Genomic DNA, 17,213 nt, shown 5'->3' with positions numbered 1-17,213 from the left:
TGATGTATTTCCGCCTGTTTGCATTCCAGGTGCTCATTCTGAAGCTGAACAAAGAAGCTCCATTCAAGAAAGATGTGTTCCGAGCACCAGGCCACCAAGGCAACATGAAGAAGTTGGTTCACTTTCTTCAGAATGGCAGATTGGTGAACATAGACAACTTCTCCCCGTACACCATCGCCTCTGTCCTGAAGAAGTTCCTTCGGAAGCTCCCAGGTGGCATATTTGGATGGGAGGGTGAACGCAGGCTTTTTGATGTGATAGGGGCTTCAACGGTTGTGCCTGGGGAGGGCTGCCTCGAAGGTAATGAGGGTGGCGCCACGGTGATGGACATTGTTGAACAGAGGGACCAGATACACAGGTAATTAGTCACGGAATGCTTTCATCAATATAGTAGTGCATTGAATGTCAATTCTTAATTCCTTAAAGTAGAATAAGCTAGTTCTAGGGCTGTATTCCGAGTCGACCCTGTACAGCAAAGCAACCCTTAATGCATCATCAGCCCTTGCTTTAACCTATCCCAGCTTGCATGCACCGTAAAAATCCCTACATGTGGCCAAATCCCTACATGTGGCCATTTTAGGAACTGAACTTGTCTTGACATGTTCATGCAGAAAATGCCTCCATTAGTTCATCGTCCACTGTGCTAAACTTTTACTGGCTTGGTTCCCGGCCCCGGTGTGTTGTACCCTCGAAGGGTTCACCCAGAACCCTCATACTTTCTGTGCTAAACTTTAGTGACTTATCTGAAGTATATGAGCATAGCCTCAGTAGTTGATAAGCAGAGTTATATTAAAGGTTGCTTTTATGTACGTAGGAAGAGAAATTGTGAGTGTAACTGAGAAATATACTAAAGATCATTTTCGACAGCTTGGGATAATAGGCAGAATGGTCATTATCAACTTTTGGGGTTGAATGGGTTTATTTGCCATGCTTTAAATGGAAGTCCCAACATTTTGGTGTCTTCTGCTCCAATTGAAAGAGGTTGAACTGTATTTTGTTTCTTCTCTTGTACCTTTATGCTAGGCTAAGTGTATTGACCCGCAATGAGGTTATTATTTTGAGCTAATTGTTATTTTTAATTCCAAATCTTGAATATTTAAAATTATTATGTCATATAATTTTGATACTTTGCATTTTTGCGTTGGTACGATCATTTTTTTAGAAATGTGTTAAATTGAAGCAACCAGCAATTTTGAGCTTAATAACTTCCTCAGTACTGAAGTTCCTCCGTGTATTTATTTATTATGTTATTTGAGTGCTTAAAAAATGTTAGGTAAATCGTTAAATGCCCAACAATGTTTGCACATCAAAAATTAATTTTTTGGTTGAGTATTGGGTAGTGCCATTTCCAGTGATGCATAATGACTTTTGTTTCCCCAAACTCGGTCATCTATGTGTTTAAAAAATGCCAGTCTGTGTAATCTCTTTAGTGTGACCCCTCTTATCTAGTAGAATCATAATTTTGGTTCCTTCCGATTCCATTTCCAGAGGTTTCACTTTGTTTTGTGTATTATTTTGTACATCCCTGCCAAGTTTTGACAAAAACTAACCCATCAACGTCCTCGGGTAACATATGGTACCCAGTGCAGTGCCGAACCAATACTTTTGCAATGCATATAATATGTGAATTTTAGCGTACATTTCAGTGCACAAACTTAGTAGAAGGTTTCCTCTATTATTCAGTCAGTGTGAATTGTGTTCACTGTGTTGAGCTCAGATGTATCATATTTTATAAAAATGAAGTTTGTGTGATTTAAAAAAAACTTTGGGCGCTGACGGGTTAAGGAATTCGGGTGTACTGTGGCTGACCACCATGTTTCTCTTGCTGTTGTAGGCTTATCACCTCACTGCCAATCCACACGCAACGCCTTCTTGTTCTTCTGTTTGGGACCTTTCGGGTGATCGCGACGAATGCGGAGCGGGCTCACACCGGGATGACGTCGGAGGCTCTGGGTGTCTCGGTGGCGCCCTCGTTCTTCCACTCGTGCGTGAGTGGGGGCGAGGGGAGTGGGGGGGGAGCAGGGGGTGGGGGAGGCGGTGGCGGGGGGGACGTCCTGCGTGGGGGGCGGAGGAGGGGGCGGCTGGGGGCGGACGACGGCGCGCATGGAGGACGTGCTGCGCTTCAAGGTGAGCGCCTCGTCCATCGTCTAGTTTTCTTTCTCTCTTCCTCTCTCTCTTTCATTTTCATCTCTATCACTCTTAATGTTTGGGTTAGGGACTCCATTCAAAATGGTGGATTTATTGTGGATCTGAAGCCTCAATCACAAATTATAGTCACTGGACTGAAAGCAATGCAATGTTGGTCTCTGCGCACGGCAGCAATTGCAGCCAGGCTGAAGCTCATGTGGGCCCTCCAAGCATGTCAGACTCCCATGTACTTTCAATGGAAAATGTGCAAATTCAATTGAAAGTATGGTGGAGAAAAACTGTCGATTGGTATCCAAGTAATCTATCTTGCAAGTGCAATTCTCCTCTGAATTATATGAGCGGTGATAAAAATTTTAAATTTGTGTGATTTCCAATATGTTTTAATGGAGCACAATTCTTGAAGTTCTTCTCAAGATGGCCAGATGCACAATCTCTAGGCTGCAATTATGGTGGGTGCATCAGCATTCCATTGTTTTGCTGTCAGTGATTATAGTCAAGATTGCAAGAGTTCACATGACTGGTGATGCGAGGTGAGAATGAACTATTCCACGGTGATATGATTCCAAATTCTCCATTGTTTTATTGCTACCACATCGGATGCCGTTTATCAAAAGATTGCAGTTTTGCTGGCACTAATTCCAGAGTCTTAATGTCAAAGGTACTAGTCCAGTATTGGTCCTCTTTATGCATACCAGGTCTTTCCTGCCAGTTATTGTGGTGACACTCCCATTGGTCTGTTTTAAGTAGTCTCTTCCAACCTTCTTTCTTCCACCTTCCACATTCTTGATGGTGTCCATCACCTCTGTTGACTGCTTTATTTAAGTCTACCAGGACTAGCCACGGTGATAACTTTTACGGAGTCACCCGCAATGCACAAATTGTGCGAAAAATCCACAGAGGAAAAATCATTCGCCTTGACCGGGATTCGAACCCGGATCCCTCGATAGCCAGCTGAGTGCTTTAGCCAGTCAAGCTACCGAGGCGTCATTCTCCCCTGTGGAAATTTGTGGACTATACAATATATAAATTTCCACAGGGGAGAATGACGCCTCGGTAGCTTAACTGGCTAAAGCACTCGTCCATTAATCGAGGGATCCGGGTTCGAATCCCGGTCAAGGTGAATGATTTTTCCTCTGTGGATTTTTCGCACAATCCGTTGACTTCACCATTCCGGGAAATCTCAATTAATTGGCTGTTGAGTTTGGAGTAATATCTGTCTCCTTTGACTATAATCCTGGCCTCGTCAGATTTCATGTCCTACCCTCACGCCCGGACCCCATGGATTGAGTTTTCCCAGATGGACACTAAATGGAGATGATAGATGCCACCTACCACACTGGTTGGAGGAGGCTACTTAAACAGACCAATCGGAGAGTGGCAACAAGAACTGGTGGGAAATAGTCGGTACATAAGGAGGGCCAAGATCGCAGACTGGCATCTTAGACCTGAAATCGCTAGTAGTAGTGCCTGTGAAACTGCTGTTGTTTATTCGGACATCAACCAATTAAAGCTTATGATATCAGAAATTAGAACGCCCAAGGTCTCAGAGATGAACGTAAGGACTGAAGCAATGGAAGAGTTCGATACAATCTTAAGAGAGATGATAACTAAAGAAAGGGTAAATCATGCTGTTTCTGGCAATTTATGTGTTTATGGCAAATAGTAAGGCGAGGGTGTGGGTTGCAAATGGAGGACTGTGATTTGTCGGGCAACATGTGCATTTGCAACACTTCTCCACTGCATTTCTTCTGTCATGAGACATCTCTGTCTGGCTCGACTGTTTTGAAGCGTGCAGATGTCAAAGTGTATTCAAGGACAGTTGAAAGCATTCCAGGCCTCCTGATCCAAGAAGTAATTTGCTCAATAGAATTCTCGGCCTTGTGAACAGGTCAAGTAGATTTTGTGCTAGCTTGAGGTAGTGAGTTAGGATAATGTTTCCCTGGTCCCTTATGCTTTTGGTCTGGACCATTGATTGTTGTTTGATAAACAAGAACATCAATCAAATATGAATTGGTAGCACAGAACTAAGCACATAATTTAATTGACCAAACTTCAACATCATGTGAAACATATGTGTGAGAGTAAGGGCAAAAAGTACATCCACTTAATATTAATAGTAATACTCTACGTGGTTAAAGTCACAATGATGTATGCAATCCTGATGGAAGTATTCATTTAGTTTTTCACTGCGTTAATTTTCACTGTGTCCAACCAATGCAGGTCTTACATATATAACGCTTCATTTATATATCTGGTAAAAGTTGGATCATTTACACACATAGGAAGCAATTTGCCTTTTTTACGTTCCAAATGAATATCCTATTCCCGATTTGATATATTTTCTTTTCTCTGTAAATACTGAATGTAAAAATCATGTGATAACTGTATTGTACGAATTTGGTTGTATATCAAGTGTGTACATATTTGAGGGATTTGGTAGTAAACAGAGCTGTGAGGTCTTTGTTAAGAGGTTTTCCAAAATAATTACATAGTACAAGCAAGTCATTTTTAGGTTTCTAAAAAATTTAGCGTAAGGTTTTTGCAGTCATATCTAAGAGTTCAAGACAATTTTTGGCAACTTGCGGCAACCGCATGTGCATGACCTGTGGAAAAATTTTAAATTGCAACCGTTTGATTATTTTTTTCATTCATAAGCTAAGGAGAGTGCTTAACAACCGCAGGTATCTCTCACGTGACATGAATTCACTAAAAATGGTTTTTGCTACAACGCGATTGGACCCCAAGCTATTTTCCTGCCTTACCGTAATTATGGACCCATTCAAATGCTAGAAATGCAAACTATGGGTGTTGTACAGCTACTGGCTACCACCTTCATTCATTTGCTTCCAAACATGAAGTCAGACCGCCTGGGGGACGGAAGGGGGAAGGTTTGGGTTTTGCATTTGTTTCTAGGCCTCTATCACCTATATTTTGCAAAAAAAAACGGGCAGATTTTGGAAACAAGCATCTATAGAGCAAGCCAACATAACTACAGCCATGTCAGTAAAAACCAACAATGACTGTTAGCATTAATCAAAGGAAATGTATAGCATATTCAATGAAATTTATGATACATATGTATTTAGATGTGTAGGAATAGGGTAGTTTCCTTCATCAAAGAAAACAAATGGCATTGATTGTGATTCATTACCCACCATTAGTGTATTCATAATATACAAATTATTTGGGTATAGAAATCCCAGTTTAGATGAATGGCAATGGTATATTTTAACCGCATTTGAAAAAGGCCAGATTGGCGCCCATGCAATGCCACTCCACGTGATGTCACAGGGACCTAGTTTCTAAACTAGTAGATTGGAGTTTTACATCGTCTGAGATTACCAATGCATGCATGAGGCACAGAGCTCAGGGAAGCGTCTCTTAATAATCACCTATTAAAACTGCCTATGGTCGGAAAGCTTCCTTCGTTTGATAAGGTATTAATAATCCTTATTTAAGCCAAGCGATACCTACTAGCAGGTACTCTGCTACCTGCTAGCATCCTGCGTTGTATCAGCGCTCAAAGCTCACCCCAAGATCACCTCACATGGCGGCAGCGGGAACCAGAATGACAGCACGCGGGGTTTTCCCAGCATTCATACTTATCCGTCGCGTTTTCGTGCGCTAGAAAATTTTTTATTTTCATGTAATCGTGAAAATTGATATTGTCATTTCAAAATCTAAAAGTGTGAAATAAGTGTGTACTCCAGGAGTAATATAACATTTTGATTTAGGCAATAAAAAAATAATATGAAACCACTTTATTGTCCGAAAAGTTACCAGTAGAGGCAACCTACCCTCTAGCCAAGCACCCCTCGGAGCAAACCCCTGGCTCTCTGTGTGCAATGAAGGGTTCATCATCTTTTGGGCTCCCAAATTCCACAATGTTGATGTGAAGGCAATGGGTAATTTCACCGAAAATCGTCTTCAGGTTGATTTGCCTGAATCACGTACATTGTCTTCTTTTTTATGAATCCGTGTTCTCTCTGAGAGAGCCTCGATTGGTGGCATATCCTCCTGTGTGGTCCTGCGAGGATCTGGTCAGGAACTGCACTGCTGCTCTGAGGGTACTAAGTGAAACTGTTGTACATTTGTTAACATGTACCGGGTGGAAACCTTAAAGATTATCAGCATTTTATTGAAGCCCCACAAAAGCCTATGCCGTATTGAATTTGCACAGCACAAACTTTTGAGCAATCGGAACGTTTTTTCTTGTTTGTGAGCCTTTAATATTTTGGCATCTGCAAGTCTTGCTTTTGTCCCCCAGTACTCTATTTGTCAGCACAATGCAATATTTCTGTTATCCAGAATAATTATTCGCCAAGATGATTTAGAAAAAAAGATGATGCATCTTGCTTTTTTATTCCAGACTTAATGATAGATCACACTAAGTTGCATTCATAGCATAAAAAATAAATTTCAATCATTGTGTGATAGAGGCGCAAAATCAGTATTCATGATTGGTACATATTTGATTCGTGCTGCAATGAAGACAGATTGCAAGAACCAGATAATGACCAATTTTTGCAGAAATGAAATTTCCACAAACAAATGAAGCCTCTCCTCCACTTTACTGGCAGACGTTTTCTACATTAAGTTCGAAATAAGTTCATCAAGCAACATTGAAATCTTATGTTCATCTCTCTAAGTGCAAGAACCATTTTTTTCTCATCATTCTCGAAACTTCACCTTTGGTTATTATCTAGTTTTTGCAATAACGTCTTCAATTGAAGAAAACAGACTCAGCCTTTCCATGACATCTTGATTTTCCTAATAAGATTCAAGTTTAAGTTCATATTTTCACTTTCTGAGTTTTGTTCAGTAGAAAATAATTTTTTCAAGTGTCAAACTTATGGGGTTTATTAAAATATTTATACATATTTCCTTTTGTAATTTTTAAAAATAACTTAAGTGCTTCAAAGTAATGGATCTGAACACCTAAAGAGACTTGTTTCAGGCTTAATCTGGTGGAGTTCTAATGTATTTGTGAATTAAAAGTTACTTGAAAATTTCCACATTTACTTCAATTTTACTTCATATGCATGCAGTTTCAATACATTTTGTATTATCTTCAGTCGGATTACCTGAAGGTGATAAAAAATATATTGAGCTTGGTCGTAAAATAATTTTAAACTTATTATTGAAAATTGCCAGTAACTTTTGATTTAGTTATGGTCTGAGCACCTATCCCAGTGGTAATGGAGTTATTTAAATCTCCGTAATTTGTACATATTTAATAACATGGGTGTTGTGTTTACTGTGCACACATTACAGGTTAATATTTAAGTATACTTTCTAGTAAGGCAACTTTAAGCTGAAGGTATTGGACATTCAGTTCTATTGAGAAGTCACTAGGTAATTGGTAACTTGAATTCTTAAAATTTTCCATAATTATTTCTTAAAAACATTTTCTTTTTTCTGTATCTTCATGGAAACTTTTTTGTAAATCTCACTCTTGCGTGACCTGTGGTTAATTGAAGTTTAAAACATTACTTCTAGCCACTCTGGTGGATACTAGAAACTTGCATTTTGGATTGTACGATAAATTTTTTACCACTAGCATGAATAGGACAAATGCTCGTGAAAAATCAGTGGAGGTAACTTGTACATATTTTATTGTGAAATGTCTTTGCAGAGTTAATCTTAACACAATTATTAGTTGAGTCTGAATCACACAATAATTTGTTCTGTCCTTTTGAGGGAATTTGTATTATGATGAGCCCTCTAGAACTGTGAAAATGAGATTATCTATCACTCTAGTGTTTTAATATCTTTTAAAGGGGTGTTTGATTCCTTCTTTGTGGCTGCTTACTGTTGAGCAGGCTGAATGATCTCGTCAGAGATGGAGAAATGGGCATTCAGGATGATATCACGAAGTCTTTTGTGGTATTAATCAATTGACATAGTTAAACTCGTCAAATGGTCATTGTAATGGGATCATTTGAGCTATCATTGGAGATATCCCTGAGAAGAGATAGAAAAGAAAGCTATTGTGTGATTCGGGCTGCATTAAAAAAATCCAGTTATTTTAACGTTCGATCGCATTTTTACGAGGCAACCATTTTTTCTCTCCCTCACCCTCCTCCCACCCCCTCTCAACCTCCCCCCCTCCCCAACCCGGCAACATCCCCCAAATCAGGCTGAAGTCAGTGTAAGTACCACTCCTTAGACGTTCATTTGTAAAAGAAAATACAAGCAGTGAGATCTGCCCTGTCTTTGTCAATCTCAAAGTGATGTCAGCACAGCTTTATCCCCCTCTTTTTTTTTTTCTTTTCGATATTTTTTTGTTTGCCTTGCATTCAGTTTATTATTATGGAGAATGAAAAATCTTTGTATGTAGTGAGAATACTATTTCCTGGAGGCTTGCTGAAATTTCTAAGGTTGCCGAGCAATCCTTGGGTTCATATGTCTGTTAATTAACGGCTTTTGTCATCTGTAGAACTGTAACTATTATGTCCAATCCACCAGACAAAGCTCTATACTATCTCTGTGATGGTGTTCATACGTAATTTATATTCTTCTGTTCTCTTCAAAGTACGTTTTTTTTATGCTTGGGAGCTAATATTTAGAATGCGGTGGGCTGTGTGGTAACATCCAACATTTATGTTACTCATTGTGTTCTGCATTGCATGAATAACTTAAGGAAGTATTTATATAGGTACTTATTTGCATGCCTGAGGAGCCCCTAACCATTGAGAACGTTTTTGATTGCATGTTGCATGCATTGATTTTGTATTATGTTCTTGTTGTTGTTAATGTTCTTATATTAATATTAATGTTCTTATGTGGTAGTTGTTGTACTTAAAGTTTCCATAAATTGGTTTACTGTGCTTAACCCAAACTGTGAATATGGTGATTTTATTCATGAATGGACATTATTCAATGTATTTGTGGAATAATTTAAGCCAAGAATACCAAAATGGCACAAGTCTACTCCACAGAAGAAATTTTGAATGAGTAGGCAGGCTTTTTTTGTGTAATTTTGGGGTGTACACAGCCATACTTGGGAAGTAATAGAGTTACCGTTTACCAATACTTCTAATTTATATCTTACTTGTAATTCTTATTATAAGAAATGTAACCACTTATTTATTTATTTTTTAGTTTACCTCAAGATTGCCATTGAAACTGAAGTTCTACTCTTTCAAATCATTTTATTTTTTCCTAATTAATACATAGCTAGAATTTTGTAAATAAATCTCTAATATTCGCATTAAGTGAACTTTTGAGTAATGCTTATCTTTGGACGCATTTTTAATTTGCTGAATTATTTTCTCTACTTAGCTATAACATTTTTTTACTTATAAAGTCCTTTGTGTATCGTTCAGGCTTGTTGGCTAACGCAAGAATTTCTGATAATGAATTGATTTGAATGGTGTGTTGAGAGATACGTTCTTGCTAGGTTGAGGCTTTTCAAACTCTGTTGTAAGTAACTGTTCTTTAGCGCAAGAATTGAGTGATTACATACTAGTTAAATTTACTGTACAATGTGTGGTGTACTACCTTGACTATGTGATGAATATGTAATTACTATGTATATTGTGCCCCAAAGAGTTCACCCAGATCAACGAAAATGGATTTTGCTAGTAGTAGACCTGTTCTTATACCAATTAAACCAAGATCACTTTGTCTCTAGTTAATGTCCTATTAATTTAAAAAATACTTCCTACCTATGAACTTTTGGAGTTTAATTTCTCCCCTCATTGGGGTTTGAATATTCTTCTGAATCTGGTAAAACCATTTCAGAATCAGGTGAATTGGTATCCATACCATGACCTTGAAAGAAATAAAATTCTTAAACATAGGCAGTGTGTATGTATTTTTAATTTAATGAATCTTAAACTAGAGATCACTGAAGTGATATTGCTATCAGAGGTCAGTAAGTGCATATAGTATGTACTGTAATACTGCGAAGGTTATTTTGTATTGGTGTGACTATGGAACCATAAAATATTTTCTCATTCCTATTTCATCTTAAAATCCCTTTTGCATTCAGATGCTTATTGAAGCATTTTCTGTACTGAAATTATTTTGTTTCCACCTATGGTTTTCGTAGCTGTTTTGAGGGAATACTGTTAGGGCATGTTATTGAAGGTACTTACTGTAATAGAGGTTCTACCTGAAAGCATGACAATCGTTTCAATTTCAATCTGCCTCTGATTCTTCTCATTTCTATGATTTCATTGATTTTTTGGAAACTTTCAGGAAGCTAGACTATGGTTGTAATTGTGGCTGTCCCTTCTTGTTATACCATTAACATTTTCATGTGTTCAAACATCATTTTTGAAACTCGCGATCTTTCTTCATTACTCCTTGGTGGTCTTCTGTTATTCTTCGGACACTTTTTTCATGTTCTGAAATGTCCCAATCTCTAATCAATGAATAATACCTGAAAGTGTGCAACTGTAATGCAATGAAGTGTTTTCTTGTGAAGAGGTTTGACTTTCTACCTTATTCGTGGGTTTTCTATCCTTGTTTCTCCTGGAGGCTGCTTATTCTTTTATCTATTTCATGGGACATTTAGCTCCTTGTGCTTGTTTTTGCATTACATATTCATCATTCTGTGGAAATACCTTTGTGAGTTTCACATTCAGTCACTTACCTCTATAGGAGGAAGTTATCTGATGCATGATTACACTTAAATTTAACCTTTTATTATAATTATTCAAAAAGTGTGTATTTATGACTCTTGATTTGGGATAGTTGAAACTCTTCATTATTTTATTAAATGACCTTGAACTAAGGAGTTTCATTGATGTTTATGTTGATCATCTGTTTTAAATTTATTTCAATTCATAGGTACTGTTGGTATGTGTTTCAAATGATTGTTCTGAGGTCCTTCTGCCTTCTGATTCTGGTTTGGTTTCTGGCATCAGTTCTTGGTCCTGGTTCTTTATCAAGTGTTTCATTTCTATAGATTTATTTCCAAAAGCTGATAATGATTTTCATTATACTAATTATGAAAACTACCCAAAATAATTAATGCAAATATGCAGTATTCTGACAAGTGATTGGTTCCATAGCATATCACTCCACCTTTTTTTTATTGATTATTTTACATTAGTCTTGGGTTAAAATTTGGTACAGATTCTTTTTGGCCTAGGTTCTGCTTCTGAGCTTGAGGTGGTGTAACCATGAATGTAAGAGTTGATCCGACTCATCCCTAGCGTTCTGGCATCCATTGGCTGGATACTTCGTCTCTCATGAAAGTTCGAATCTTAATCTCTTTGGAAGCTCTGTAAATTCTTCGGTAACATCTTGTCTATAGTGGAATCTTTTTTATCTCATAATCTGTTTGTGCTGTTTTCTCCTCTTTTTTTTGTTCTTGAAATGTGTAGACGTTAGTTCATGTTCATGAAACTGAGAATGTTGTGCTTTTTTTCTTCTTCAGGTTGCGACGAGGATAATGAAATTCCTGATCGACAACTTTGGGGTGAGCAACTTGTTTGGTCGGGAGAACTATGAGTTCTACGCACGCATCACGGGCAGAATCCTCAAAGTGGAGGAGGATTGGATCTTCAGCTTCCGCTACCCCCCAGACACGGTCGTCTCACGTAAGGGCGATGTGGTCCCCCTGGCTGGGGGCTCGGTGGTCCCTTACATTCCCCCCAACCCTTGGGACACCCTCCCTGGCATGGAGCAGTTTCGCATCGTACTCATCTGCCACAGATGGGGCTCTAGCGACGGCTGCGTAAGAGCTAGCCGTCGCGCAGTGCATGATACCTAAAAAGACCTGTTTTCCCACATAATGGTTGCTGTTGTGCCTTTTTTATTGTGTTCCCCATGCTGTAATTATGCTGGTGTTCACAAGAGAGAAAGAGTATTCGAGAATTGAATGAATTATCGCTGTAACAGAAAATGCATTTGTATGAATGATTCCATTCTCTCATGCTGTAATGGTGAAGAATTATCTGGATGGCTGAGAACCCTTGTCGAGTCATATGGCACAAATTGTTTTTGTTTTGCTGTTTCCGTTTGGCTGAGTGCCCTACTTCTAACCCTGGCTGAGACAATGATCGCATTTTTGCATTCCATTTGGTGCACTCACTGCAGTGAAGTTATTTATGGAAATGCTTTTAGCATACTTATTAGACATGGACTGCTCTATAGAGAATGATTTAGTGTCGCACCATATTTTGTAGCTGTGCTGGAAATGAAGCTCTCTAATGAGTGGTCGGTGGTGTTGGGAGATCTTGATATTTTTCAGGGTTGTGGATGTAGATATATGATTGGCATGTCAGTCTACTTATTTGAGGGGTGGGAGCCCTAAGGAGATTTATTTGAGTGGCACTACAACCCCTTGTGAAGGACTCATGACATCCTAATTCCCAACTAACCCACCACTGTTATTAATGAGTACAAAAAACCGAGACTGTTCATTTATTTTTCATTTGAAAGACGAAACATTGTGCTACTTTGTTTGGTCCGTGCGTTCAGCACATTCATGCCTGCAGATATTTATATCTTCGTGCACATTATGATTTTCATTTCATTTAATTCTACTAATATTCTAGTGTGAGACTTTTTACCTGTTTTAGCATGGTCCAGGTGGCTTGAACTCAAGTGCATGTTTATTTACCCTTTTTATTGAATAAGTTATTACTTCACAGCTTTTGTATAATCCCCACATTACCATCACATGGTTTTAATTATTTCATGTAGTGCTATTTTAAATTTAAAACTGTGAAGAGAAACTTTCAATGTTGTCCGCGTATGGATAAGGAGTGCTTTGGGAAGGGCGTCTCCCTTCGAGATGCCCCTTCCCCTATCGGTTAGTGGTGTACAGGAACTGGAAATCTTGAAATTCCTCAAAGCTCCTAAAATATTTTGAAAGGGATATTTTTGGCAGCTGAACTGCATATTTCATTTTTTAAATGTTTCCTATTATAGATCTGTATTATTTTTTTACATGCACTATTTCATCATTCTGATCATTTTAGTGAGTTATTATCAATTCATTCCTGCAAATATATTATGCAAAAAACTATAAGTATTGTGTTGATTTATTATGATTTCTCTTGTTTCTCACCCAAAACCTTGAATTTCTGGCAGTGGTCTTTCTGATCTTCCATTTTGAATTCATTTCTTGCTCAATTTCAATGTTTTTTTTATAATTTCACTCTAGTTCATTTGCTTTCTTAGTTTCAAGATCATGGTTCCGTTGGATTTCCATTGTTAAAGAAAGCTTTGAGTTTTCCAGAACAAAAAGTAATGTCTTGTTGTTGTAAGCTATGGCCCAGAAAGAAACAAAAATCTTGCTGATTCAATGACGTTTTTCCATCCCATCCTTACCAATTCTGAACCTTTCTTTACCACATATTATTGCCCATCTCTTCCAACCTCTCTCCAATTGCCAAAAACTATGAAACAGGTGAACTTTCTTTGGAAGCTGAAAAGACTTGGTTACTCTATCAATGTGAGAGGTGGGGGCTCAATTTTAACCTTGAAGGTAAGATCACACTAGAGTTTAATGTTGAATACCTACTGTGCCAAATGTGGTTGTGTTTCTCTTATCCCACCTTGGACCATTGAAAGAAATTTTGACAATTGATAACTTAATTCCATACCATGAGAAATCCCATTTTTTTATATCATCTCATGGTAGATTTTCTAATTGAATTTTTTCATGATTTTTCTTTTCAACTTTGAATCTTTAATTTTGCACCTTTCCATAGTTAAGTAGAATGTTGTGAAGGTATTATTTTATATACATTTATGGTCACTGTCAAAATTATGTGCTTTAAGTGCTTAAAACATTCCTAACTTGTTATACGCTGTCTCAATTCTATCAAAATGTGCACTTCATTGGAGTGAAATTAGTTGTCATGGTCAATATGTTTTCAAATGTATGATTGATCCAATGTTACTGATGCAACAATCAAATTACGAAGTCTGAGAACCCTAAATTAGCCATTTTCTCAATTTCTTCAACCTTGAAAGTCATTTGAAGCAACAAGTCCAAAGCCTAGAACATTCACATAACACCAAAACCTGAAAAAATAAATATACAAATAAGATCATAACCAGAGTAATGCATTGAGTTGTTTTTATGATAATTATAGCAAATAATATATAATCGTATAACAAATAATGTATAATTTTATAATAAATAATCAAAAATGTCAAAACATCTAGTTACATATTACATTTTACTAATATCAAAAAATCAAATTAAGGGAAAATGAAAAAGTTTGCTGTTTTCCAATGATCTGAAAATTGATCATTGCTTCGTAATATAAATGACATTGTATGTAAATAATGAAAGAGAGATCATTTATTGCATTATCAATGGAAAATTAGTTACACCCTTAAATAATTATAAACTTATATTAATGAATATTAGAATAATTATGAATAAATAAATTCGTCATGTTCCATAACTTTTAATTTTTGGTATTGATAAAAATGTTAAACTAGTGAATATTTTAAATTTTTTTATTATTTATGCTGAAAGCATAATTCTTATTTCCATATTATTTGTATCGTGATTTATATTTTCAGCTCTCTAAGAAGTATTACAGCTCTATATTTTGCGATTCTGGCTATAATGAGTTTCTAAGTGGACGAAGTTGACTGCTAACTGTAAAATATGCAGAGGTTGACATAGGAATTTTGCATCTGTATCCTTGAATTAATTATATGTACAAAAATAAGTTAACTTGGACAATAAATTGCATTTAAAATATATTGCACATTATGATAGTGTCGTGGCAACAGACTTGGATGCATATGTTTAAATGATGGGGGCACGTCATTTTGATTCCACTGGTAGTCAAAAGGCTCATTTTCTATGGTGTACTGTTTTGCATGGTCTACTCATATGCCTAGATTAAGGATTTGGAGCATTTTTGATTTTTTTGTTTCATCTTTCCTCTGGCTTGTGGTAAGATGTTCTTTGAATGCTTACTTAAATCCTGCACTTAGAGAGCAAAAATGTTTCGTTTGAATATGCTTGCAGTTCCTCCACTTTTGGACTCTGTGACTGAACACTTAGAAATGCTTGGAAATTCTTCATCATGGTTTTTCCGTCACACAAACAATAGGGTAGTTTACTTCATCAAAGAAAACGAAAGGCATTGATTGCGATTTGTTACCCATCATTACTGTATTCCATAATATATAAAATTATTTGGTTTTAGAAATCCCAGTTTAGACGAATGGCAATGGTCAATTTTAACCGCATTTGAAAAAGGCTAGCACTAGCGTTAGCACCCATGCGATGCCACTCCATGTGATGTCACAGGGACCTAGATGCTATACGAGTAGATAGGAGTTTTACATTATCTGAGACTACCAATGCATGAGGCACAGAGCTCAGGGAAACATCTCTTAATAATTACCCATTAAAACTACCTATGGTCGGAAAGTTTCCTTCATTTGATAGGATATTAATAATCCTTATTTAAGCCAAGCGCTACCTGCTAGCAGCCTGCATCGTGGCGGCACTCATAGCCTCGCACCTCGGCAGCCGGAATCAGAATGGCGTCACACGTGATTGTCCCAGCATTCATACTTAGCTGTCGCGTTTTCGCGTGCTTGAAAATTTTCACTTTTCATTGCATCACTAAAAATAGATATCGTCATTTAAAAATCTGAAAGCGTAAAATACGTACTCCAGGAGTAATGATCTTTTGATTTAGGCAATAAAAAAATAATAGGAAACCATTATATCCTTCAAACTGTGGGTTGATTTGGATGGGTGAAGGTAGAGCTCACCCAAGACAGAGGTGCAGTAGCTTGAACATCTCACACATTATTCAGGGGAGGGTTCATACATTAAAGTGAAACCTTAGTCTAGTGGGTAGAGCAGGAGGCTCTCAAAGCTTCCAACGCCATGCGTTAAATTCTCCCCTCCCCTTAGGGTGCGTTCACATAAAATGCTGGTTACAAGCGACTGAAAACCAGCAGCTTGTTTCCGGCATTTACAAGTGCAGACAATTATTGTGGTCTTTCATGTAAAAAGCTGGAAACAAGTCGAGATGTCTTCTTCAAGTGAGTCACGAACCACACCGCACTTTACTCCTATACAGTCAGAGTCTGCCGGCATTTTAGATGCTGAAAATAATGTTTCAAACATTCTGGCTTCCCAGGAGGCGCTTACAGCTGGTGCCGGCAAGTCGGAACAAGCTTTGTCTGTGAACAGACACATACGAAACAACAAACTTTTACTCGCACTTATCTGCACTGGCAACTAGCATTCTACATGAACACACCCTTACATAGTACTTATTTTGGTGGCCTCAGTGGCAGCTGGGTAATCCTTGCTTGCCAATTTATAAGTCGTGGATTTGAATCCAGCGTGGGTGAGTTTCCACCATCCAGGGCTTGGCATTGTTCAACTTGTTTAACTCTAGAATGATGGAGTGAGCCAATGAAATTTTTTCCCTTGCTCTATTCACCAATTTCTTTTAATGAATTTGACTTTCCGTGACTTTTCATCCACTGAAAAGACCTTAAGTTTTAGTGAAGTCGGGTATCTGCCGTGGAAATGTTTTTAGGAAATAAATGAAATTTTGCCAAGAAGGACTGTACGCCAATGCAAAAATGGTTCACTACGTTGTTCTAGTGTTACATATACGAGTAGACATCATGTCATGGAACCTCAGCTGAACATCCATCAGTTGCGTGACGAATGTGGCTTTGCCTTGCATAAATACATGTATTTCTATAGGAAGTCATTCTCAATTGTATGATCTTTAGTTTTATGACACAAAACGCCCAACCGTACTAAGGTAATCACATACATTTAAATTAATGTTAAGTTGTATAACGCTGCTAATCTGCTGTCAGAAATGTTGCTTGTCCCATGAAATAGGCCTATGGAAAATTGTCTGGAGTCTCTTTTCAAATCAACTGTATTCAACCAAGGATTATTTAACATAGCATGGCCCCCCATCATGTTTTACTTAAATCCAATAATGTAATTTAATTATGTTTTACATTTACTGATTTAGGGTGAAATATAATGTATTTTACCAAAAGAGCACAAGATGAGGTTTATATTCTGCATTGATGGCAAAGAGGCTCGCTAACTATATTTCTATTACTAATTTGTTTTTTTAAGA

General features: G+C 37.6%; 1 protein-coding gene across 1 annotated transcript in view; it reads left to right on the top strand.

Moving 5' to 3' along the window:
* LOC124162565 overlaps positions 1-17,213 on the top strand; it is a gene marked incomplete at its 3' end in the record, with an annotated part of 197,599 nt that overhangs the window by 160,709 nt on the left and 19,677 nt on the right. Inside the window, exons 4-8 of the mRNA XM_046539141.1 lie at positions 30-358; positions 1,835-2,007; positions 2,075-2,127; positions 11,540-11,702; positions 13,520-13,597. Of these exons, the coding sequence (XP_046395097.1) occupies positions 30-358; positions 1,835-2,007; positions 2,075-2,127; positions 11,540-11,702; positions 13,520-13,597 (796 nt within the window). The remainder of the gene's footprint in view (positions 1-29; positions 359-1,834; positions 2,008-2,074; positions 2,128-11,539; positions 11,703-13,519; positions 13,598-17,213) is intronic.

This window comes from Ischnura elegans, chromosome 7 (genome assembly GCF_921293095.1).
Source record: "Ischnura elegans chromosome 7, ioIscEleg1.1, whole genome shotgun sequence".
NCBI classification, from domain to species: Eukaryota; Metazoa; Arthropoda; class Insecta; order Odonata; family Coenagrionidae; genus Ischnura; species Ischnura elegans.
This window is presented reverse-complemented; position numbering and strand designations above follow the sequence as displayed.